General features: G+C 33.3%; 2 protein-coding genes across 5 annotated transcripts in view; both read right to left on the minus strand.

Annotated features, from left to right (window-relative positions):
- RHAG (Rh associated glycoprotein) overlaps positions 1-830 on the minus strand; it is a 29,720-nt gene extending 28,890 nt beyond the window's left edge. For 2 of the 4 annotated variants that reach the window (XM_016137663.2, XM_036218669.1), the window contains exon 1: positions 625-829. In XM_016137663.2, the coding sequence (XP_015993149.2) occupies positions 625-775 (151 nt within the window). In that variant the 5' untranslated portion in view covers positions 776-829. Of the gene's footprint in view, positions 1-624 lie in introns of all 4 variants that reach the window. The other 2 variants (XM_016137655.2, XM_016137672.2) reach the window with 2 other exon arrangements.
- A 14,398-nt stretch (positions 831-15,228) lies between these two features.
- Positions 15,229-27,548, minus strand: LOC107506890 (cysteine-rich venom protein-like). The gene is given in 9 exon segments (XM_036223454.1): positions 15,229-15,398; positions 16,532-16,617; positions 17,392-17,486; positions 18,334-18,479; positions 19,482-19,599; positions 21,427-21,546; positions 26,369-26,427; positions 27,475-27,490; positions 27,492-27,548. Coding segments are annotated over 9 exon segments (825 nt in total). The 3' UTR covers positions 15,229-15,270.
- Positions 27,549-27,899: the final 351 nt, after the last annotated feature.

A 27,899-nucleotide genomic window follows, 5' to 3' on the forward strand; every position in this document is an offset into this window, starting at 1 on the left:
TTAACTATGTTATAGCTTGCTCTTCCAAACTTTAAACTAAATACCTTCTTTCCTCTGTCCCATTCCTGGGGGAGGATTCTGCTTTCAAAATGTTAGGTGCTCATACTTTTCTTCTCATCTCAAGGGAAGAAACTGCCTTCCTTTCAGAATTTTATGAAACCCTGAGTACAACCTTTTTGATTAAGACTACTTCTTGTTATACTTTAGGGTCCCCACATGAAATCCTGACTCCTCTTCTAAATATTTTATTTTGTTTCTACTCTCTCTCCTCCAAAGTTAGCTATTTTGTTTTATTATGGGAAGTGATATTTTTATACCTTGCAGAACTAGTGAATCAGTTCAGGGGAAAAAATAAGGTCATTTAGTAGCATGTAGGCAACACAAGAAATTCATCAATTATTTTAATTTTTGGCTTGTTTTAATATTTTAAATAGATACAGATTCTATTCAAACACATTAATTACAGAGACCAGATGCCACAGTGTAAACTTGTAATATCCTTAGCACTCATAACTATCATATGATTCTGTAAGATGCTCAAATGGTTAGAGTATTCAAAGATTTCACATTCTGAAAACCTGGAGAATCTAAAAATATATAATAAAAGGTAGATTGCCTACTCACGAGAGTATAATACAAAGAATTCATCTGTTGACTTGGTCCTGTTGGTCTGCTGAAGAATGTTGTCATCCGTTTCATATTGAACAAATAATTTAAATAAAAAAATCATGGCAACCTCCAGGCTAAGGGCCATGAGAGGGAATTTGAACCTCATGTTTGTGGTGAAGGACAGAAACACACTGAGGGCTTCACAGGCTGTGGGAGGTTGATAAAAACAGAGGTACTGCTCTGCGTGTGGAATTAGGCTGTGTGTTAAAGACACTCCAATGAGATTGCAAGAAAAAAATGGGCAAGACTGTTTAAAATGTTCCACCCATTGGGGAGAGTTACGCCCTCTAATCAAATTGTTCTAAAATGCTGGTTTGAAGAATGTGCAGGCTTGATGGTGGTGGAAGTGATCTATGGCACAAAGTGTATAGAATTCTATTAAACTTAATTTAATACACTTTTTGAGTGCTTCTTGTATAACACAAGAAAATGTAAAATGTGTCTATAACTTTCTTGAGGAAGTTAATAATCTAGTTGGGAAGACAAAAATAGAAGTAATGATTATATAAAATGGATAAGTAATATAACAGTGATTACATAAGCATTAGGGGACATAAATAAGGGAGCAATTTTGTCTTAGGCCAAGAACACTAGCACATGAAATGATATTGATGAAACATAAAAAATAGGCTTTACCAGTAAAACAGATAGAGAGATCAGCATAAAGCACAGTAGAACATGGCACATTTGAACGATAATAATTAGTTAAGTAAATTTGGATTATAGGAGAGATGAAAAGAGAAAGCTATAATTGTGGCTGGGCTGGGTTGTAAAGAGCCTTGAATTCAATATTAACAGTGCTAGATGTTGAATATTAGCTCATGGGCAATGGAGGAATTTAAAGAACTACAAAACGATAATGTTTTTCTTGAATCCTCACTTTGCTTTACACGAATGTAAATATATGAGTAGACAATATATTTTTTAGTTTCAAAAATGAGTGTCGATTTAAATAGAGGTACAGCTTATACTTTCTTGACAAATAGTCACCTTTAAATAAGATGCTAAGCAATTTAAAACTACTATGACAAGTTTTACCTTAATTCTGGAGTTGTTCTCACAGAAGAATAGATCTGTGTTTGAGAAATTATAGCTAGCAGTTAAAAACATTGTTATCACTCAACTCCATTTTCAAAAGACTCTATTTAGAATATAAGGGAGGGAGAAAGTGCAAATGACTGCTGGGCCAAATTCCACATCAAAGCAAATGTTACTAAAAGAAAGTAGCAAGAGTTTTGTTTTGTTTTGTCATGTCTTTTCTTTCTGGTATATTTTTCCACACTAGAACATGAGATATTATGATTAAATTGCTCTCTGACATTTTATAAATCTACAATTCAAATGTTTTGAAAATGGCTATTTCCATTGTTCCTCACTGGATGGCCCAACAGGAATGGGTTCACGTGCCTCACTGTGGGAATACATGTGTATGTTCCACACTTTGATTTCTGGTGTTGCAGTGGCCAAGACTGCTCATGAGGACTCCGACAAATCATAAACGTAAAATGTTTATGTTAATAAACTATGCACTAAGGTTGTAAAACACCAAGTAATATTGCAAGACTATCTAAACAATATCCTAAATAAACGTGGTTTAATTTAATAAAATGATAAAATAGATTAGATATATTGGAGTAGTAGACATTGAGGAGTTCAGATTTGTTGCCCTTCTGAACAACGGACCTTCATACTGAAATTAGCTGAATCATGTACAGTCTGGGAAAATAGTTATATCTCTCTTTTAGATCTTCACTCAGACTGTTCTCTCTAAATGGAAAACCCTTTCCACACATTCTCTCCCCATGCCCTACAAGTATTATCCTTCACTTCTTGGATAAAATGTTATATTCTCAGCAAAGCCTTCCTTGACCATTTTAGCCCATTTTAACCCAGCTTCTCACTCTTATTTCTCATTAAATCATGATCTTATCACTTTTCATGGTTGGTTGTATGTACTATGTTTATGTGGTGTTTGTTATTTATATGACATTTTAAAAAATACTCGTTTTCCTCAATTGCCTATTGCTTCCCAAGGAAAAAAGCTATGCCTCTTTTGTATATAATTTATTATCTAGAGTCAATACCATGATGAGCATACAGTGGACATTTGATAAATATCATTTGAATGAATTAAATTAAGGCAGTCTTGAAGAGGGGAAGAAGCTCAGAAAGAAATCCAAATGGGATGAGGGAGATAAGAGCAGTCTTACTGTATTGTAACAAATTGCATTTAAATTATCAACATGTAGAATTCCACCAGTAACTTTAAAATTGCTCTTCACTCTCTCATTCTAGTCACTGAGGGTGTATCTTCAAGATCTTTTTGGCTTGAAAAGAACTGAGGCTCACACTCAAATTATGAAGCTGGGAAGGACCAAAGATCTGGTACATCCTTCAAATAGCACATGGTATATGACCTTGAAGGTTCTAAGAGTCTTTAAAATAAACCTCTCTCTTGACATTTCTTAACCACAAAAAGAATAGGCTGGAGAGTAGGGGAGTTCTAAAGTGAAAATAATTAGAGACAGTTAATAATTAGATACCTAATAGACTTTCGGTAGGTGAGGTAAATTTGAAAATGTTACGTATGGGTAAGCCGTATTCTCAGCCCAGGTTGATCCTTAACTTACTGTGTGGCTTTAGGGGAGTAATGTCATTTTGGTATCTTAATTTATAAATATATGTAGCAGTTATTATTAGAAACTTTCATTGGAGTTAGCAATGATTGATTTAAATAAGACCATTACTGCTTTTAAATTCTCTTTCTCTCTACCTTTGAAGGATATTGGAGGATGTAAGTGCTGAAAGATTTGCAGCATTTACTATGCTCTGGACCCTGAGTCAGGTGCCTATTTATCTACCATGCTTAATCTCACAACAATTGGGTATGTTTTCCTATTTTACAAATATAACTTGCTCCATTGATTTTAAATATGTAAATAGTTACTCAAATACACACCTGCCATACTGGTACTAAGTCCCTTGACTCCCTGTCATTGCTTCTCTAATGTCTAATTTCCAAAGGGACTGTGAGCTTTTTTCGTCTAATAGGATGGCCAGTTTAACTTCTCTTCTCAAGTGGAAAGAAGACTGGAAGAGTTTTTGCTGCCATATGGTATCTGGAGAAGAAAAGGTTCTTCTTGTTCTCACAAAGTGAACACTTTTGGGCATTTGTTGAAGTCTCTGATTCCCTTATCAAAACACTTTTTAAATGTACAAAATAAAATACATAGAATTATCAAGGAAATCAGTTATACTGAAATTCACTGATAAAAATATAAGAAAATCCAAAAGTCCGATATAGGTTCTTCTTCATAATGCCAAAAGTAACAAAATCTATATAATAACTAGTACAATTTCAAAATAGGAGTAATGAGCATAACCAATTATTACTCATTATTTTAAGATATCTGGAACAAATATAACTGAAAAGAAATAATTTGTCATTTCTATTGGTGACAAAGTTAGAAAAGTACTAAGGGTTGTTGTTTACTATAGTCATAATGGAAATACTAAATTTCAGTTAAATGCACTTTTTTCCCTATTCAAATAAATAGGCCACCTGAATTCTACTTATGGAAACCTTGGTTAAAATTTTGTTTAAACTGTGGCCTTAATTCCCCTTTTCTTCAATGTAATTTTACCTGAGGAGTCTCCTTATCATTTCTTATCCTTGGAAATTCTCAGACACCTTAGTTTATACTGATAGATCTCTTTAACTCTTAATCCCAGAAAGAAGTGGAAGAATATTAGTTAAAATCTTCCTAAGAGACCTTGTACTCCTTAGACAAGTCGATTCAACACTCATATCCCCCATATGATCGGCCTTGTATAAGAAGAACTAGAGGGCCTGTGAAGTGATCCTTAGCAAAGATAAAATAAATAGTGCCAAGTTTGAAGAGAATGCTACCGACCGATGATAAACCTGAGGCTCAGAGAATTTAAGCAACTTGCTCAAAGTTGCACAGTGGATAGTAAGCAAAACCTGAGCAAACACAGGTCTATCCAGCTATCCAGGTCTTTCAGCTATACTATTTCGTTATTCTATAAGATAACTAATATGCGCGCTGATCTCAAGATACTGAAAATATCGAAGAAACTTCTAAAACATCAAAGAAAGAAAATTGAAAAAAATTTTTAGTTGTATTCTTTTTATTGCATTTTATTTTACTTCAATTTTGGAAGTGCTATCAAAGTAAGATAGTTGTCAACTTTCTTACCTGAAGTATTCTTTTCCCAATGAGAATTCATCTAGATAACAGAAAACATCTTTTGTATGCATATAGTTATTTAATAGATGTCCTCAAACTTTGTCCCTGGGTTGTAGTGGCTGCAGAATCCTAAAATTGCTATGAATTTTAAACTTTGAAGACTGAAAAAAAATGTCCAATACACTTTTCAAATCAAAATATTTGAAAAAGGCATCTACATTCTATTGGGGATGACCACATATATATGTCACAAAAGAATTTGAACTCATGTGAAAGTCTGTAATAGAGACTTTGGTAGAGACAGAAAGTAGATTAGTGGTTACTTAGGGCTGGGAAGGGATGTGGGGGTAGGGGGCTGATTACTAAGAATATGAAATTATTTTTGAGGTGATAAAAATGTTCTAAAACTGACTGTAGTAATGATTGCACATGTTGGTGAATACACTAACATCTATTAAATTGTATACTTTAAATGAGTGAATGGTATGTTTTGCAAATTATATCTCAATAAAGCTGTTTAAAAGTTTTTTTAATTTAAAAAAAGTTATCTCTCATCATGGGCTAGGGCAGAAATTAAAAAGTGAATGAAAGAGCTGCCTTCCCTTAGGATGCTTGAATCTAGTAGAGGAGGTTAAAGTTAATAGCAGATAATTTTGTTAGAGCTGTCATCAGGAATTTGAATTAAACTAAAATTTTTGTTTTAACCACATAATATGTCTTCAGTTAGGTAGTTCAGTCAATTTTCAAATCAGGAAAGCAACACTACATGCTGTATGTAAGATCCATTTCTTCATTCTAACAATACCAGACCAAGATGACAAAAGGGGAGGAGGAGACGCTAGAAACTTACTTAATTAACAGCTTCCCTCAGCAACAGTCTTTGTGCTTTTAAGGCTCTGTTCTACCTTGGTTACAATCAAGACCTTTCATTCTGAAAAATTTGAAAGTGTAAATAGCAAGGAGTGACCCACTTAAAAAGGGGGATGTATTTATAAAAAGACTGATTATGGCTCAATACTTACACATGATAACATTCAGATTTGAAGAATCTTTGTGCATGATCATTGATTAATAAGATTTGGTCATTAAACTGCATGTAAGGGTAAGATCCCTACTCTTTCTGGAGCAAAGACAACATTTAAATAAATATACAATGTATTAAAATAATGCAATATATACTATATACTCCCACATACATCATTTTTCTCATCTTTAACATAGCAGTGAATACTCTTGTCCATTTCAAGCAGTAGTTAGTTGTAAAGACTAGATGAGAGAGTGCATAAAATGGTATTTTACAAATCATAAAGAGATAAGAAATCTAGGTCATTGAAGAACTAACCAGGTGACAAATATATGGGACAGATTTTTGGAAAAATTGAAAATTTCTGCATAAGTGCAATAAATTGTAAAAATGAAAGCATACTGTTTAAATAATAAAGTTGTTGAGATGGTTCGATCTCATCAACATTAGAAATCAGTAGAAATTTAAAAATGTTTTTTTTATTTTGAATAATTTTAGGCTTACAGAAAGTTTGCAAAGATAATACAGTCTTTATTACCCTTCATTACATTTCTCCTGATATTAATATCTAAAATAATCACAGTACAATGATTGAAACTAGGAAATTAATGTTGATATAATACTATTAACTAAATACTAGAGTTTTTCACTACTGTCCTTTTTCTTCCCCAGGTTCAATCCATTGTCCTGTGTTATGTCAGTCATCACATCTTCTCAGTCTCCTGCAATCTGTGGCAGTTTCTCATCTTGCCTTGTCTTTCTCGACCTTGATGTTTTTGAGCACACTAGTCAAGAAGAGTACTAGTCAAAAAAAGTACTGGTCGAAGAGATTGTCTGATGTTTTCTCGTGATTAGACCGGGGTTATGAATTTTGGGGTTAAATACCATAGAGGTGAAATGCCCTTTTCATCCAATTATATCAGAGAATACATAGTATCTATATGTTTTCTTATTGGTGATGTTAACCTTTGTTACTTGGTTAAGGTGGAGAAGAGTTTTAATGTTTAGAAATATTCACACTGCAAGCCTTATCAAAAAAAAAAAGTATGTCCCAAACATGTTTTTTTCTCAACTAATAATAAAAATAATTGCAGTAGCTGCTATCCTACTGTACAGAATTAAAATAAAGAAAGAAAGATAAGGAGGAGAAAGTAGAGGAGCGGGACAGGCGACAGAAACTTGAAACTGGTTCAGAGAGATCCCGCCAAATTATTGCTGTGGCCGTTGCACGCAGGACACTGTACAGATTAAAGAAAGGGAAGTCACATAAGCCAGGCACGGTCTTGAGCAAGCTGCTTTTCAAAGATAAGGTTGGAACTGAGGACCTCTCAGAAATATGGCATTTATGTATGTATGTATGCATGTATGTATGTATGTATGTATTTATTCATTTATTTTCCTTCTAGAACTTGGTCTTTTCCCCCACACTTTATCAATGTGCCTCAACTTGCTGAGCCTGAGGCACCAATGCCTTTAGAATAAATGTTTGGTGGTCTTTTTGACATCCACTGGCATCTGCTGCCTGCCAGGCTCTTTACACATGCTAATTATAATCCTTAAAACAGCCCAGGAAGGTAGGTCCATTTCTTATTGTCATTTTACAAATAGGACACCAAGAAACTGAATGACTTCTAAAGTCTAATACCAGTTAGAAAATTTCAGAACCCAAATTAAAATGGAAATCTGTCTGACTCTGAAACTGTTGTTCTTTGGCTAATTGGTTTTTGCGCTGTTCACTAAGTTGTTTTGATATTACAGCCTAGAAAAAGTGCTCTCATCATAGGAATATAAATAATTGTATATGTACATACAGGCAGGGCCTAGCATATGACTGAACTTGTATGTATACATACATATGTATATTTATATTTAGTTTTAGTTTTTAAATTATGAAAGCTATAAACAAATTTATCACTTTTAAATGATAAAGAGCTTTTTGTTCATTCACTCCCGCTCCCATCTCAATAGTCTGGTGTTCATCTTTCTGGTCTCTCTTTCTCTCTTCTATATGCATATATTTAATTTTTTAATATCCGAACCATCATAATATAAGACTCTTATTAAAAACTTAACCACATGTATTGGAATATCATCTTTACTTCTTGATTTTTAAAGATGGTAAAAATGTTTCATGCTATAGATGAACCATATATTCTGATGTTTTAAAGATTCCTTTGAGAGGATTACAGCCCAAAGAATAAAAACTGTACACTGAAGCATCAGGCACCAGGACACGCAGGGAAGGAGGTGTTCGGAAGCATTTCGGAGCATGCAGTATAGATGAACTTCGTACCTCAGACTTTGAATCTAGACTGGCTTCCCATCCCAGGTGCAGTGTTTACTTGGTATGTAAATTTATGTAAGTCAAATTCTACGATTGGTTTTGTTTTCTAAAAGATGGGGATAAAAATTACTTCATAGGGTCATAATGAGGGTTCTAATGGCGGTACACATGAAAGACTTAAGCAAAGCCCAGGACAGAGTAGGGACACATTAAACGTAACTATTACATTTTTTGTCATTGTTGGCTACCCACGTCTAAACTCCATTTTGAGGAAATTTTTAAATAGAGGTCATGTTTTCCATTGTAGAAACTCAAGTTGGGTGGGTAGTCTAATCCTCCCCCACTTCCCTTTGGCAGTTTAAGCCTGTGACGTCGATTTGGTCCACTGAAACTCATTTCTGAAATTGAGAGAATTTGACGGCTGTTATACGAAATACACAGGAGCTGACACCCTGGGGGCTGCTTATAAACAGCAGTAGTGGTGGTTTTCTAACTAACGTGATCCTGTGCTGCCACCCACCTGTGACTTCAGCTTGCCTTAGTGAGACTCGTTTTTGTGATCTGCCTGGTACCCATCCAATAAATCCCATTTTCTCTTTACAAAAGATTCGATTTCTGAAGTTTGCATTTGAGACACTTTATGATTCCTCTCTGTGCCCTTCTTCAATTTCCTTATTCACTCAAAATGTTCACTGAGGACTCTCTATGTACTGACAGAAAAGCCAGAGTGTGTAATATTGCTCCTCCTTAACAAATTCAAGGACATGCCTAGAAAAAATACATTCACACTAAGATACTCTGACTAAACTGCAATGAATTTTTTTATCTGTTGCTGGATTTGGGGCATTTTTAAAAGTTAGAGTCACGAGATTGTTTATCTGCAAAAGTGTTTACCACTTACTTCTGGGGGGAAAAAAGAGTCACTTTAAGGTAAACAAGAAATTAAGTGGCTATTTATGTTTTTAAAAAGTTTTTAAATCTAATAACTTTTTTCTCGATCATATTACATGTAGAAAAAGTATATCAGCAGATGTTGTCCAGATGTAGCAACGTGGAGATTTCCATATGAATTTCTACAGAAACTCCTTATTCAACTGTCATTGGATGATTCTTCTGGCTGAAGCAGTCTGATTATTTACAATGGCTTCTGCTTGATGCACTACTATTAGGCTAAAACTATTTCCCTTTGACCTAATTCAAATCCAACTTCTCATCAACCAAAAGGAAACCTCAGGTTAAATCTCCTTATGTGACTTTATTTTTAATCAGTTTCCAGCTTTAAAGATTAGCTCACTTAAGACCTGGCCGCTCAAGAATTAATTGATCCATTTATAAGGCTCCTTGTGATTTTAAACTCTTAAGAGTCCATGACTTTTTGATTCTTGGCTCTGCTGTATTGTGATGATTTTTGAATTCATAAATTCAAACCAGTGAATTCATACATGCTGTTCCTTGAAGATGATGCCACCCACTGACCAACATTTTCCTTTTTTCCAAATCTTCTGAAACTACTATGCATTATTTTTATGGTATTAAAGAAACAATAAACATCATTTTAAAATATTGATGGATTTGATTATAGACATCAGCAGTGATATAACTTAAAATCTGCAAATTGTAGCTCAAAAGGACTTTTTATTTTCTCATTGGCAGTAAAAATAAAGGCCTTGGAACTTAAATCCTGAAGTCAAATAAAAATATTTAAACACCTTGATGTCCCTTATTTAGCGTGAGGATACTCCTAACTTTAGAACAATTCCATGCCTTGAAGTATAACTTGAGTCATTGTATTTCTAGTCCTACGATGTAGTTTACCTGTTATGCAAACAGGTAAACCCCTGAAAGTTATTCTGTAATATTTAGACTTATGGATACCTAAGATTTTGTTTCAAGAACCAGAAGAAAACAGAGATTGTTTTATGTTTATGACAGAACTCTTTAGTTGCAATGTGACTTGAATCATCATTGACATAACTAAATAGATGGTATTGTCTTAGAAAAACAGATTTATATCATCTACTTTACTGTTATAAATGCAAAAGGGATATCAGCATAATAGAAAATGTTTTTCAGACTTTGGACAAATATTTATATTTGGCTTTTAGCTGCTGTTAAAGGGAGAGTCAAGTAATTGGAAAATAAATAAGAGAGTGATGTAGAAAAGTGAAATGTTCTCAAACAATTTATAAGTCAGGTAAAAAACAGATAGCGGACATAGACTTGGTAAATAAGGAAGAGACCGTCCTTGCATGTATTATTCATTAACATTTTAAGTCCATTTGTTAAGACCTATGACAGCCAAATGAATGTTTATAAGTTGATCCTTTCCTAGTCAAGGATGATCTACATCTGTCCCTATTTTAGGCTGAAAGTTAAGAGATTAAATATATTGTTTTGTTTTCCAATTTAAAAAATTGAAATTAAAATATCAGGATTCTTTAGCCATTGATTACATAAGGTTCACACTTAGTTTGCTTAATTTAATCAAACTATGGGAAAACTTAAAAGTTAAAAACGATCAAATTAATTATTTTAGAAAAATATTACAAAGGTAAATACATTATTCCTTTTAAAGTATATGTTGGGTTTGTATCTACAACTAATTGACCATTTTTTCCCCCTGAGTTGGCTGATCATTTTAGTCAAAGAAACAAGTCAGTTATTCAAAATTTACTCTGATGAACTCAATTTTTCAAGCCAGGCAGAAGACTCAACACAATTATAATCTGCAACTCACTGCTTATCCACAAGTCTAGCAGATGAATGCAAGTTCGGAAGGTAGGAAATAGGGAAGAAGAAACTGGTTTCAGTACAGGTATTTTGTTTTTTTAAGAAGAAAAAAAGAAAGCAAGTTGTTGTGGGTTGAATTGTGTTTCCTATCCTGAAAGATATGTTGCTTTTGTGTTAAATTAATAATTCATAAAAAGATTTTGCCATCGTGACTTTATATAATGCTAAATAAGTGTTAACGATTACTATTTGTTATTACTTTTATTGTCATTATTATTAAATTGCCTAATTTCCATTTCCAGAGATTCTGATCTAATTGTTCTGAGATGGGGACAATTATTAGTATTCTCAAAAGATTCTGAGTGATTCTAATGTGCAGTCAAAATTGAAGAATCTTAATGAAAATAACTTTTGATTCAAACCAGCAGCTGTTCAGTTAGTCTGGATAGCTAGCTCATGTCACTGTCCTAAATTGTGAATGGTCAGGCTTACAATATTCCAATGATTCTTATTATTAAATATCCATTAACAGATCAATGAACCAAGAGGTGATTTTTATATATAATATATTTACATATCATATATATGCACAACGGAATATTATTCGACCTTATGAAAGAAGGAAATCATAAAACACTGGCGAACCTACAGGACATTAAATGAAATAAGCCAGACATAGAAAGGAAAATATTGCATGATCTCACTTACATGTGGAATCTAAAATAGTCAAACTTATAGAAGTAGACAGTAGAATAATGGTTTTCAAGGGGTGGAGGATGGGGAAAATGGGGAGATATGGGTCAAGGGGTACAAAGTTTTAGTTATGCAAGATAAAGAAGTTCTGGAGCTCCAAAGTACAACATTGTGAATACAGTTCACAATACTATATTGTTACTAAGTTGCTAAGAGAGATCTTAATTTTCTCACCATACACACACATATACACAGTTGTAACTATGTGAAATGATGAATATGTTAATTAGCTTGCATTGAGGATATTTCACAATGTAGATGTATATCAAAATATCAAGTCGTACACCTTAACATATACAATTTTTGATTCACAGTTTTAACTTAAGATGAGGAAAAAAGAACAGAATATTAAAAAGGATATTGAAAGAAAAAATGAGTTTAGAAATTAAAAAAATAAATGATGATAGACATTCATAAAATAAATAGGAGCTTTAAAAGATAAAATTGAAGAAAGCTCTATGAAAGCAGAATAATATTGACAGCAAAGAAGATGTAAAATGAGAGAAAAGGTAAAGAAAATAAGAGGAACGATCAATGAATCCAACATCTGAATGTTTGCAGAAAGAAATAACAGGGAAAATAGAAGATACAAAGTTTTCAAAGAAATTTCCCAGAATTGAAGGGTGGAGTTAGGCAGGGCGGTGGAAGATGGGGGGCGGTGTGGGGAGGTGGGGAGTGTGGCAGGCTGGTCAGGGCTGGAGCAGAGGTGACAGGAACCTGGGCAGGCCCCAAAAGGTGGAGTTCAAGATAAAGAAATCCACTGAATGGCTGCTCAGGGATTGAAAGAAAAAAACTCCGCAAATTTACACCAATGCAAATCATCTTGAAATCTGAAAAAAACTACCAATATCTGCTTTCTATGAAAAGTAAGACTTTTAACACTTTTAAAAGAAAATAGGAGAGTATCTTACAAAGTCATACTAAGAAAGTTTTTTAAGAAATATAAAAGGCAAAAAAAGCAACAAAACAGTAAAAGATCAATAAATTCAATTGTATTAAAAATAACTATTTGTATTAAAAGTAATCATTTAAACACTATACAAAGGTAGGCTACAAATATGGAGAAAATATTTTCAAAATATATAACTAAAAATTTTTATCTAGAATATAAAAAGAACATCTATAAATTATTTTTTTTAAAAAAACACCCTTCTCACTGCTATCCTGAATAAACATAGATAATAAGAATAGGCAGTACACTAAAGAGAAATTGCCAAAAGGCCAAGTAACGTATTTGCAACTTTATTAAGTTAAAGGAATACAAATTTAAACCATAATAAGGATCATATTTGTAAATTTTAAAAAATATAATTACACCAAATGTTTTCAAGATATGGAGAAACTGGGAATTCTGTTGTCAGCCACTGGGAATGTAAACTGGTCCTGCTAGTTTGGAGAATAACTAGGCAGTTTCCAGTAAAGAAGAAAATGAAAATTATCTTTGGCTCAGAAATTTTAGTTCCAAAGAATATTGGAGCATGTTAGCAAAAATATGTGTCAAAATGTTTACTGGAACCCTGCTTGTAAGGGTGAGAGATTGGAAACAATCTAAATGGCCACAAATAAGAGAATGAATATATAGTGTTGGAGAATATAATTTAATGTTTCACACAAAAGTAAAAATGAATGTGGAAATCTTCAAAGCATTAGAATGAATGAATCTCGAAAACATAATATTGCAGTAAAAAGACAGGCTATTGATGATATGTACATAAAATTTGAAAATATAAAAGCAATATTAAACACATCTAGGGGTACACATATAGAAAAACTATGTAGTGATATTTATATGCATGATAAGCAACAAATTCAAGATAGAGGCAGGAAGAATAAGGTGGTTTACAGGGAATTTCAACTCCACAATATTTTGTTTCTCATGCTGTCAGGTGAACATACGGGTATTCATTATATTAACCTCTATATCATGTCTAAAATATTTTATAAAACAAATTTGCACAAAACCTTATTCTTTTTGCCAAAACTATTAGAACAGTATGGTATACTATGGCAATAAATATACATTATATAAATCTGCGAAAGATGGTGCTACCAGAAGCACTATGGAGAGAATAGACTAGATAGTAAAGCCATATAAATATATGTGTATGTGTATAATATATATGTATATGTATACATATGTATATATCTACCTCTATCTATTTATCTATCAACTATCTATCTATCTATCTATCTATCTATCTATCTATCTATCTGTCATCTATCTATTCTATCTATACTATTATTATTATTATTATTACTATTATTGCTGTGTAAAGGGAAACTGAGATTATCTTTGCTGGTTGTAATAGGATAAGAGCAATTGTAAGACCATAGATGCATTCCTAGTGCCAGGAAAGCTGTTGATTTTCTCTAATAAAGACTTGACATGTAAAATTACATTTGTGAGTGGGACCACCATGAGATTAAGCTTGCAATAGTCTACAGTTATTATCTGTATGCTGTCTTGCCTTTTCACTAGCTAAATGGACAAGTTAAATAGAGATGGGGTCAAAATTACCATTCCTTGATTTTTTGTCTTGATTGTAACAAAAATTTTTGTAGTACCCAAGTCATTTGAACTTATTTTTGGTTTACTATCTTAATGAGGCTTCTCCTTGGCTTTCTATCACGATAGCCCTTAATCCTTGGGTCAGAGAACCAAGGTAGGGGTTTTGAGAATTTCTAAGTATAATTTTTTTTCTATAGTTTGGAACTGCAGAATTACCCATAAGGTCAGTCTGCAGTCCTACTGCATCTAATCTGAGATTCACTTGGACCAAGATTTCATTGTCTTGACCTTTCTAAGTTCTATTCTGATCCATATGGTATGGGGGTATTTGGAGATTAGCATTGGTTTCATCATTATCTAATAAACAACAAAAAAGTTTTCCCACTCTTGTTGCTTACCTTGATAAATGGATCCATTTCTTTTGAGGGAAGGCTTGACAAAAGGTTCACAGAATGCATTATGATAGCATTGCTTGGTCCTTTCTCTAGGGACATGGCCTCCCCCTCAACTAGGGAGGTGAAATATGTGAATTGATTTAGGTCTAGTAACTGGATAAGTGTTTGTGAATTATCACCATAGCAACTTCTTTCACATTTATGCCAGTGGATTTGATATGTATATATTTTTAATTTCACTGGGCACAGCATCTTCTTTGGTCATCTTTGGCCTGCAGATGTCAGCCAAAACAGAGCTCTTCGAGGATACAGGTGTGTATCTTCATCAACGGATATTTTTAGTGCCTTAGTGAAAAAAAGAGCTTATGAGCCCTGTTTTAAAAATTTCGAATACATTTATTCATAAGAGTTACACACAACTTTAAGCACATTAACAATTATGATGACTAAAGAATTTATTAAATTCAACATTACATTTTTATCTATAGTTCACAGTTACTGAATTTATTGTTTTTGTCACCTGGTTCCTTCATTTGAATATTATCAAATTTAATTGATGAAAGAGGATGTTAAATAGAAGACTTTTTCAAACCTTGTTTGATTGTTTAAAAAAAAAACTAAAATTTTTACAGTAATTTTGATTTTAAGTGGAGTAGCTTTGCTTTTGAGAAAATGCATCACCCTTAAAGAGTATTTTATTTTATTGATGAAGGGCATTTGCAGGTAGCCTGGCACTTTTCTTTCGCTCGTATTGAATCACACCCGTCTTTTCTGACCACATCTTCACAATTTGAGATCTTATCCACATGCATGCAGTTATTGGCTAAAATGAAACAAAAGGCAAATGAAATGCTGTTTTTGAATTAAGGTATTAATTATCCAAAACTACATAATCCCAGGGAAAATCCATTTATTCTTAATATATTCTATTATTCAAAGTCACTACATACATTAGAGGTAATTGTCTTAAACTGCTTAATAAACATACCTGATATAGCTGTTATAGAGTTCACACAATGCAGAAGTTTATGAAATTAATTTCCTGTGTTTCAACAAGGTGCGCAGTAACAGAAATAAACTTAATTTCCAATATATTTCAGGTGCTGCTTATTTAGTCCAGTGTATATGTGTGCGCGAGTATATGTGCTGTTGTATCTGCTGTGCAATGAGTGGATTGTACCAAGGGGCCCTAAGGGCAGTGAATGGGAAAACAAATCCCACTTACATCCCATTCAACAACCAGATAAAGGGTTGGTATCCTTTACTAGCAATGGCTCTGTTATATGTATTTATGTATGTATGTAGTGTCTGGGGATTAATAGAAGATGGGCTGGAATCTTCAATATGTGTGCTTAAAATAGCCCAAAGTTCTTTTTCAGATGCCTGCTTCTCATGAAATGCAGCTGCTAGGGGGAAATCAAGTGATATAGTTGGCAGAGTGTTGTGAGTGTGTGCGGGGGTTGGGCAGGTGGGGTGGGGTGAGATGGGGTGGGGTGACTGTAATGAGGAGAACAACAAATTTCCCTTTCATAGATTCCCTGGCTTTTATTTAGGGGCAAAGGCAAATCGAGCCTGACTTTACCTGAGACTATAGAGTCAGTTTCTATACTTTTACCTTTCCCCTCCTTAACTGAAAAAATAGGAGCTAACCTATGAGAAGAACTAAAGAGAAACTTTGTCTCCACTTTGGCCTGGGGTAACTTTGCTCCGCACAATGACATCATTGTGGATCTTATTGTAGTCATCACCACTCTCAAATGGCAGCTGAACTTACCACTTTTGCTTTTAGCTTTGTTTTTATTGCCAAGATCAAAAAGACTGAAGTAGGAAAAGGAGGACTCAGAAGCAGAATGAGGTCATACATATATCAGGGCAGAGTCCTAGACTGTCATACTCAGAAAGGTCAGTGCCGATGTAGGCATCCTTACATAAAGATGCAGAAGGAATAGTACTTACTGCAGAGCCCATTATCACAATGATGAGGGCAGTCTTCACATGGTTTTCCTCTTTTATATGGGGTGCTCATGCTGTTCACATTTCCACTGGCAATGGAATATTTGAAGGACAGAATGAGTGACAGCACTAGGAAATAATAAGCTGTGCCATGTGAGTAGGATACACAGTAAGAGTCACAGGAGGTAAGCAAAGGAAGAGAAATTTCTGAAGGTTGGATCTACAAAGACAATTTCAAAGTAAATGGATAAAATTTAAATATATGCAGAAAAAAAGGAGTTGGGGCTCTACTACTTTTACAGTGAACCAAAGGGATGCAACTAGAAAGTTTTATAGCATGGTCCCTAAGAATTTTTAGGACTGACATATCACAGAATATTTCTTATTTCTTCATTGTATGAATTTGCTTTCATTGGGGATCTTTTATATACCATGAACTATGCTAGGCGCTTAACATAGCTTATTATATTTAATCCTCAGAAAAACCTTGCAAGAAATGCATTTCTATTGCCTCTTTACAGATAAAGAAAAAGGAACTCCAAGTTGTCACTGGTAAACTGAAGGCCACACAACTAGTAAGTGACAGAGCCAATGCTTGTGTTGGATCCTGTGGACCACTGAGCTCATCTCTATACAACATGCTAGCAATACACTCCTGGCTTTATAACACCTAAGAATGTTTTGTGTATCCTTTCCAGTCTTTCCCAATATTCTCTTTTCTCCAAAACTCATATTCAGAGTTCTCCATGAAACTTTTTTACTCTATCTATAACCTGAGATTGATGAAAGGGGTTGGATTATAGCTCAAGGTGCAGGCTACTTGGTTCCCCATATGCCAAAATGGTCCCTTGTGCTGTACTTACCTGGGGCAATATTGGCAAACATAGAAATAATGAAACTTCTTATGAGGACAGAAAGCTAATGCACAGCCAAGCTGATGGGAAGTGGCCCAAACAAGCTGTAAGTGAAAAGCATAAAATTTTAATTAAATTTATGGTGTTCAAACTGTGTGGCTTATTTGTTTCTTAATTGCTTATTAGAAATTATCAGGGAAGGAAACTTTAAAAACTGAAAAATATTGGCTTAAGATTTTTAAAATTTCTTGATCATTATTTTTAAATATCTTCAACTATGAGGCCTCATCTAACATCAAAGAAAGCTTTATATACTTATGATACCTTTGTTGTAACAGTGAATCATCTTCAAATTCATAAATATGTAGACAACGGGGAATTGTACAATAAGGGGAAAGTCACCTAAGGGCAATTTGATTTTTGTAGGAAAAAAAGAAAAAATCTTGATCTTGTTTTTTTGTGCAGATATCTTAGGGGCCCCAATATAACTTTTCTTTAGTTTTTATATAATACAAAAATACTTATACAATAACTTAAAAATAATTTATATATAAGCTAATATTCTAGATTCTTTTTCTCTTTAGCATTTTATTTTGTGACTACCTCACAGAAAATAGCTCAAGACTTATTTGAAGGTCACTTAGTGTTGCTTAAATATAATTAAACTCATTCCATCATTTTATTCCCAGAGATGTCATTTAAAAATTTATTATGGTAAATCAAGATCATGATGACCAGATGAATGTTTGTGGGTATCCAAGAGATAATGGGCTGATGCTTCTATATATTAATGAGTAACACATACTTTGGGAAATAGGGCAGCTTTCATGCTCACATATAGATTGCCAAGCTAAGATGAGTACTTGGAATCTCCAGAATGAACTGAGGAGAAAAAGTAATTCTGGTTGGTAGTGGACAAAAATCATTAAGCTTTTGTCATGTTATTTTTACCTGGGTGTAATGGTTAAAATCAGCATTTTCTTGAGTCATTCCAAATCCATATTTGTAATTTCTAACTTCATTGTAAAATTGTTGGATTGCATCTGACCATGAAATGGGGTCAGTGGAACTGAAAATATTTTCCCCACAGCCAGTAACTAAAAATTAGAAAAGACATTGAATCAATAGTTAAGCCAGTGCTTGCAAAGAATTCTAACTAAAAACAATTAGAATACCATATTTTAGTTTAGTGATCAAGAATACCTCCCAAGGGTGTACAGTCATCTCTCACTGACAGATCTATTGAAGAAACCTGATTGCAATTTTGACAGCTTTGCTCTGTGATTGAAATCACTCAGTTCTGTTCGAAATGTAAATAATGATTCATTTTCAAAGTGATTATCTAGCTTAACACAATCACAGTCATATTTTTATAAAACTAGTAAACTGATTAACACTCAATCGGCAAATATTTATTGTCTCCTATGACTTTATAGTATTCATATAGGGGATATTTTAATGTTAAAGGCATGATTTTGACCTTTGACTCTTCAGCTAGCAAAATAAGAGGAGCATATGTGAAGAAGACAGCAAATAGATCAGCCATTAGGTGGGGTATCCAGTGGGAAAATGAAATCAAAGGGATGGATACAAGAGAGACAATGGCATGTCTGTGGTGACCAAATTTTAGTAAAAAAGTACAAGACAGGTTAGCATAGAGTGGACAGACAGAAGGAATGAACTGGGGACCTTGGAAGTGATGTACAGATTTAATTCTACATTAACACCATTTACACTTATGTTCCAGAAAGTTATACTAAAAGAAATAATAATTTTCACCAGGAATTTATGGGCTGGTAATTTTGACCATAATCTATTAGTGGGAGTTTTTAGATTTCAAGAATAAACGAGATATGGCAAAGTAAGGACGATGAGTACCTAAATAGACTGAAGAAAAAAAAATATTTAAAAAAAATTGTGTTAGTTTCCTCCTTCTTAGCTTTTGCCTCTGACCATCAACTCAGACCCATTTTACAATTTTGACTAGGAGTAGCAGGAGTAATGAGATTTTATGACAAGAGTTTTAAAAAAGAAAATAAAGGAATACAAGCTACATGTATGTGGGCATAGGTGATAAACTTAAAAACCAATCATCATACATTATTCGTTGGAGAGGTTTGACTTATAGCTAATTTGTCGTTTCGCTGCAGGACTGTGAGTCAAGGTACACTTGATCGCCCAGTTTTGAGCATTCTTTGCAACTTCGTCATTCCATCTCTTGAAATAAATACAAACATTTAGAAATGAAATATGATACTTTCATGATATAATCACTATACATATGATTACATTTAAAACAAGGCCTATCTGATTAATTATTTTCTAGTATTTCTTATTTCTCCATTGTTCTACCAAAAGATACATTTCTTGCTTTCCTAAATGACTTATTATCAGGAAGTATCTTTCTACATGAGGTCATATATTAAATATTTTAGAGAAAAAATAGTCATCTACTTTCTCAGCAGCAAAATAAACATTTCAAAACCAAGGCATGCTCTTTTTGAGGGATAATCAAAATTGCGATTTACATATATATATATATTTTATACTAGCTTGGGACTATAGTTATTTAATTACAAATGAGAACTAAGTATATGCTGTTACTCATCCCTTTATGTCTATTGCATTTACAGCAGTCTTTATATGTATCAATATATTGCTGGATGCTATAATAAGTTTTAATAAATTTGTATTGTACTAAATGAAATATAACATTTCAAATATAACATTTGAAGGACAAAATGTATGGGAAAATAAATGCTTATACTATCTCACATGCAAAATAGAAAAAATATAGGAAAATCAATGCAAATAGGAATTTAGTATTATTATAATTCGGACAAGTTAAGCCAAATTGCTAGACACTACTTTCAAGAAAAAACAAAAAAAAAAAAAAAAAAACAGTTCCAATCTAAAACGAGATGTTCAGAATAGAGTAGACATCTTGTATCTTTGAGAATGCAATATCAATTACTTATTATCATGAGGTATTTGGTCTGTACATTCAGCACAACTTTCTCTGAAATAAATCTAAACATATGGATCAGCAGAAAAATTTATTCTTATAGCCTAGATTAAACAACTTCCATAGAGCCTCAGAAATGGAATGAGCCAGAAAGATAACAGGTTCTATTTCTCATTTATTATAGGGATCGCCTCTAAAACCCACACATTTTGCCTGTAATTGAAGTATATGTTTAGTACCTCCTGAGACAAACTCATTGCAGCACTAATTGCTAAATAGATTTTTTTGATCTCTTGAGATATAGTATACCAACCAACTAGCTATGACTTTTTGATTCCATCTTAGCTCTGAGAAAATTTGGAACAAATCTAATTCATCTGTCATATAACATTTTAAATATTTAAATTGGGAAGAGTAATATTAACTTATTTTTATGAGTATTCCATATGTCCTTGGCATTTTATTACCATTACTATTTCTCTACTGATCCTCACAAAGATGTAATAAAGTTTGAATTATCATTTCTAATTGTCAAGAAAGCTGAGGCTCTTCCTGATTAAATAATTAGCCTAGAGTCAACTATTTTATTTTCCTGGGATATTCTTTATTCATTCTAATTATCTACTATTTCATCATGTTTTGGTTTCTGGGCTTCCCACCATCAATGTCTTCTGTATATGCTCCTTCTATTAATGTGTTGTCCATATCTGTACTCATTCTACAGCACATGATCTGATGATAGCTGAAGACTGAGACTCTCATTGTTCAGACCTATACACCATATTTTATTATACGGTTTAAATTTTTGTTTGCAGTTTGGCATCTACTCACTCATGTAATATAATTTACAAGTTTTTTTCACATCATCTGCCCATTTATTATACCTTTCTTCTATATCCATAGAGTCAACACTTTTTTTTTCAGTTTAAATGCAATATGTTACATTTAACTACCAGCTAATGTGGCAACTTTCTAGTGAAATAAACAGATTATTTTACTTATATAGATCCTGGTTTAATGCCTGTTGTTCAATGATTGGATGTTCCTTGATAATGACTTATTGAAAAGACATGGCTCACCATTTTAAGCATATTCCTGGCACTGGGATTGACCATCCTTCTTAAGTCATTGTGCTTGTTAATGATCTCCATTTGGACTGCTGGGTATTGGGTCACTAAAGACAGTATGGAGGTGTCCGACTTTAGAATGAAGCAAAAAGAACAACGTTAAAATATTGAAAATCAAAGCAACAAAACAACCGATTTATTTCAATCTAGAAGTTAATAAAAATGTTTAGTTTTGTGTTCTTCAACTTTAGCATCAAACTCACCCAGAGGGCTTGTTAACATATAGATTGCTGGGCTTTACTCCCCCAGAGTTTCTGATTTAGAAAGACTAGGTGGGGCCAGAGAATTTGCATTTTTAATAAGTTCTCAGGAACCACCCTTTGAGAATCAGTAGTCTAAGTCACAGAATTGTTGTGGGGGAACTTGGGAGTATCCTTTTGAGTATCAGCATTTTTTTTTTTTTTTTTTTTTGCCTTTAAAGATAGGTACATTTGATCCTTGAGACCTGTTTACACATGACCTTATCTCACAATATGCAAGAATTTAAAGCCCTCAACAATGGTCTAAGTAGTACTGGAAAATTCCAATAAAACAAAAAATTGTGCCTGAAATTCTGCAGAAACAGAATTTAAGCCATTTGCTATCTGGCAAAAAATATTTACTCAAACTAGGATTTCAGTCTTCAAAAAATATAAGTATGTATATATGTGTGTATAGTAAAATAGAAAAAGACTATCATATTTAGATATCATTTAGATTGAAAAATATGAGGTCTGCCAACTATATTCATTATCTTATAAAGATTATGAATTGTGTGCATCTTAGGTTTAAGCGAATCTCAGAACTTATCTTTCTGTCTTAATAAGAGTGCAATTAGAAGGCAATATACTTTTTAAAAATGGAAAAATTACTCCTGAAAAAAAATTAGGGACAACTAATAATGAAAGAAACCCCAGAAATCATTTAGTAAATGCTGTCCTGGTTTTCTCTGTTTGCTGTACCATCCAAGCTGTGCACTGTCCACCCTTCTCTGTCCTGCTGTGTGTCCTGAAGCTGAGTTCTCTGACCTGCACTATCTGGGCTCCCCTGTCTTGTGCTTTCTGGATGGATTAAGCCCAAGGGAGGCACTGATAAGAGAATAGAGTGTGGGAGGTCAAGGCGTTTCTTGTTCATTCCCTCCCACTCTCCATTTTGATCCCACTATTATTTCTTTCTTTAGTCCCATAGGCCTTGTGGTTGCTGCTGGTCACTGCCTTTGTTCCTTTAACACAGTTCCTTCCTCTGTAATCATCTCTTCATTAAAGCCCATTTATTTAAAACATCTGTGTTGGAAAAAGAACTGGTAATTATGTGATATGATAGCAGTATTAGCTAAGGATATGGTAATAATTTTGCAGCATGTAAGTATATCAAATCAACACTTAAACACTTTAAACTTATACAATGTTATGTGTCAATTAAAGCTCAATAAAGTTGGAACACAATACAAAACATCTGTGTTGAATTCTGTTCCCTGTCTAGACTAAGTGGAAAAAGCTCCTTTATTTTACCCATTAAAAAAACAAATTCAGAAAAGTTAACTGAATTATATAATAATCTCTTTTTTTATCATATCTAAAAACTTTTAAATTTGGAAGTGCAAATTAATAAATAACATATCCTTTGTGCTTATAGGCTGTTTCAATAATGAAAGCAATATATGAAAGCTACCATTGCTCCTTTAGAAAATAGCTTACCATGTTAAGCATTTTGCTATCAGTCACTAATGTGTCTTTCTTATTAGTTGGATTTATTAATTTTTTGACTCACTCATCAAAACCAATTAAGCATTTGGCAAAACAACTAAAAACATTCTAAAATATAATTTCAGAGACTTCATAAGCGTTTGAGTATAAGTCCATCATTAAAGTGACAAGGTTATTTAAATAACTGAATTAGTACTTAATTTCTGTTTATTGTAACCTTTTACTTAGACAACACCTCACATTCACCTTCTCATATTCACTAGTATTGCTTTTCCAATTACATCATTTCCAAGCACGAAGCAACAAAAATAGTCACTTATGTTTTAAAATGCTATGTGCATAACAAGAGAGCTGAGTGCCAAATATGCCTTTAGAGATATAGCTTACACCATCAAGAAAAGAAGCCAAAGCAAGTAATAACTGAGATTCTTGGAAGGTGTAATGGCCCCCTGGAAGCCAGAACTGAGTACTAAGTAACAGATCCAATACAATCAGCCTTGGTGATACTCGTAATATTCATTAATACATTGTCACATTTTCTTTCTTTACATCTTAAAGAAGCTGTGAGATAATTTTAATTTCTATATTTTATGGAAGTACTATTATATACTTTAGTACTACTATATACTTTATACACTTTTATAGACTATTATATACTTTAGTACTATTATATACTTTATATACTTTTATAGACTATTATATACTTTAGTACTATTATATACTTTATTATCTCCACAAAAATTGAAAAAAAAAAAAAAAGGCTTAGAGATATTCCGGACCAGACAAGCTACTTCTTAACAGGCATTGCTCAGAATAAATGGCTATATGGACTAAAACTATATGCCCATTTTATAGATGTGGACTCTGGGAATTAGACATGTTAAAGTCTTCTATCTACACATAAAATCAAAGAACAAAGAAGCCAGAACTTGAGCCGAATTCTTCAACACTAAATAAATCCTAAGGTTTTTTTCAAGTCGACACGTTGGCACCTGGAATGCAACTAGCATTCAGGAAACAGCACTTCTAAACTTTAGTTAAAACTCTTCTTCCCATATGTTGATACTAATCTATCTACATGGTTGGCAAAGATGCCAACAAAGCTCTGTAGGTTTCTAACTAAAGGAAATTCATTTTACTTGTCTTCTTTTGAGAAGTATGAAAGTTGCATTACACTTTTTTGGTTTCCTCAAATGACTCCTTAATCTATAAAATGCTTTAGTTCTACAGTAAACACACTATCCCTTTAAATAAATATAGAAGTCAAATTTTAATAATCGCTCAGCTTCAAGGGTATAAAATTACTTTCCCTTCTCCTGGTACACATCCTAACCTGCTTGATCTTAAATGAAGCCACCAAATCTTCTCTCCAAAAGATGGTAAGAGGCATTAGAAACTTATGGGCCAGAACTTGCATTTCTGTCTTAATTTCCCCCTTTTGTAAGGAGAAGGATGTATTTTCTCTCAAAGTTCATCTTTCTCTTGCTTTCAACCTACAGCACTTGCACTCTGTCTTTTGTCCCTGCCATCCCACTGAACTGGCATTTGCGAAGACCATCACAACCTCATTAGTGGTAAATATAATGGAAACTTTCTGTTCTTCATCTTACTTGTCTCAGGAACATTGAGAAAGGTTGCTTACATTCTTTAACCATTTTTCCATTTGGCTTTGTGATGCTCCAGCTTCTCTTTCTTCTCAATCTCCTTCCTTTTCAGCTCCCCGTCTTCCGGCTTACCCTTAAATCTTGATAGTCTTCACAATTTTTCCTAGACCCCTTTCTCTTTTTACTTTATGCATTTTCCACTTTTGTAGTTTCAGTGCCAACTCAGACCTTATTCACACTTCACCTGAAACCTACCTGCCCCACATGAATTCATCCTTGGCTCCTCTCAGAGCCTGAGCATCACCAGGTGCTCCCTATTCTAGTGAATGGCATCGCCATTCTCCCCATGATACAAATCAGATGTTGCCACTCTCTCCTTAATCCAGGTCTAAGCAGCCTCTAAGTCCTAGAGCTTCTACTTTGGAATTAGAGCGCCACTCCCATCCACAATCAAGTACAGGCCACTATTATAATTTATCACCTACATTATTGAAGAAGGTCCCAATTAGTCTCCTTGATGCCAGTCTGCACTTCTGTCATATGATAGAGTGATTTTTCTGAAATGCAAATCTGCCTGTATCACTCTTTAATTTGGACACTCCCTGATTTGTACTTAACATTGCTCATAAGGCCTGTGGGACCTGAGCCTCATCTTACTATTCCAGCCTCATCGAGTTGGACATCTTTTCTAATCCCATCAAACATAATTGTCTCTTACTTCTTCACACTACAAACTGGTTTATTCTCAAACTTCCATGCTGTCTCTCTCTATTATTTGTTATACTTCACACATGATGTAACCTTTTCCTCAAATATTTTCCCTTCACATCTACTTTCTCTTTTCACTGGTCTACCTCCTACTAATTGAATTATCATAAGGACTAAATGAGTTGAAGAACACAAAATACTTAGAAATTTTTAAAATTAGCAACTGTTCAGTAGTATTCTTTAGAACCCCATATTTGCCTTCACTGTGTACTTATCATACTTTTGAAATTTCCTGTTGACTCATGAATCTTCTGCTATTCTGAGTGTTACGTGGGAAGTTACTATGTTAATCTTGCACTATCCATAGCATGTAGCACTATGTCTGGTATCGTAGACACAAATAAGTGGTTGTTAAACAAAACTAAATTGAAATGTGTTGAGCTAAACTTTGGAAGCCAAATTATAGTTTCATGTTTGAATTCTGATTGTTTAGGACTTCGTAATATCAAATACATACTTTTGTGGGTCTAGAAACTAAACCTTCAAGCATATGTTAAACTTTTCAACTGAATAACCTATTAACGATAGAAATAAATCCTGTAAGGCAAGTAGTGAGTTAATTTTATACTTATTTATAGTATACTTGTCATCTGATGCTCACTGCTGACCCACTGTCTTACAGCTTAGTAGAGTTAATCATTAAAAAAATTATGATTACTGTAAAGATACACATCAGTAAGAACCAAGATGCATTATGTGATGAGAGAATAGTTTTTTGTTCCCCTTCTCAGGAGATTTGCAACCATCATCTTTGTTGATGTAATAGTCACCATAAGCTATGGGTAAGGCAGCCTTCTTGGTAGATTTTAAAATTTATTTTATAAGTAAAATTCTTACCATGCTTGCAGCTTGTTGCAGCAGTACCATGAAGCATATGCCCACCAACATCATTGTCTCTGTGAAGAAATGAAGAATTTATGAGACTTATAATTATGTAAAAATAGCTACTTTATGTAAAAACAATTATGAAAAAATTTTAAGGAATGGACTAATATAGCTTTTTATAGATTGAAACTTCTATGACAGTAGATTTTCTTGGTCAGACAAACAGCTTTTCTTAATAAAAATCAATCTCACTCTTTACTTACAAATGCAGGCGTTATTCTTGTGTTACCCATTTCTACATTGAAATCGAGCATCAATTTTTCTTAATACTTTATAAAGACAAGAATTTGAGACCTAACCAAAGGACAAAAATAAAACATTGATCCGTAACAATTCATATCAATCTTCAATTGTAAACAAATTAGTTTAAAAAGTTATTTTTTGAAATTTCTTTGGGTCATTATAATCCTTACTATACCACTGAAAAAAGTAAGTCATAGATGCATAAGGTTATATACAAAAGTAATAACAGTGGATACCTTTTAAAAGTGATGGATTTATATTTTCATTACAATTTTACTTGTGGTTTCTATAATTCTCTATTGTTATTATTATTATTAAACAATTGCTAAGTGTTACTTTTGTAATAATTCCCTCCTTTATTTTAGAAGTTATTTCTTGAAGCTTTTTCTTGCCATTAAATTTTACTCTAATTCTCCTTTATGACCATTAAATATTAAAATTGGCTATCATTGCTTCATTAGGGCTCCTGTCTGGAAAGCTGGACGGCCTGTCTTTTTCAACTTACTTATGTGTATGTGGTTTTGAGTATCCTGAATACCCTAGTAGCTTTACTTTGAATGTACTCCAGTTTATCTATAACCCAATTAAAAAGTGTTATGTCAACTATAAACATAATATTCCATGCGTGATCTATCTTTTGACATATTTAATATGTTAGACCAAGGCAATACTGAGAAAATATTCAAAATAAATCCTGATCATTAATACACTCTCATCTACTAGTAGTAAAGTTGAGAATAAAATTAAAGGCTATAAAAGGTTTTCCTCCCACCATGGATTGTTTTTATTATTAAATAATACAGCAAATGTTTTACCTGAGATAAGCAGGTGGCAAGGATAAGATATTCCTATGTCCAAAGGGAAATGAGCATATTTTGATCTTCAGCATAGCAGTATATATACAGAACACAAATCACTTCTCTTTCCTGTTGGGTTACTCTGAATTAAGCAAAGTGGTAGTAATGTGTTATGGTGAAAATGTCCTACAAAATTTTATCACCTGCTTCAGTAGTAAGTAAACTCATTATTTAATTTTAAAAAGGAACTGAGTTAATTGCTATTGTCCAATAATTAGGTTTAATGTTAGTAATAATGGGTTAGGAAAGTCCTAAGTTTTCCTACCATGATCTGGAGAGTGTAATACTATTTAGCTAGGTAGTGATTTATGTGTTTTTGTTCTAAATACTATTCCATGTAATCACTTGCTAATTAGCTTTCAGTAAATTGCCTTTACATAGTC

The sequence above is a fragment of the Rousettus aegyptiacus genome, unplaced genomic scaffold (assembly GCF_014176215.1).
Source record: "Rousettus aegyptiacus isolate mRouAeg1 unplaced genomic scaffold, mRouAeg1.p scaffold_m13_p_1, whole genome shotgun sequence".
Classification (NCBI taxonomy): Eukaryota; Metazoa; Chordata; class Mammalia; order Chiroptera; family Pteropodidae; genus Rousettus; species Rousettus aegyptiacus.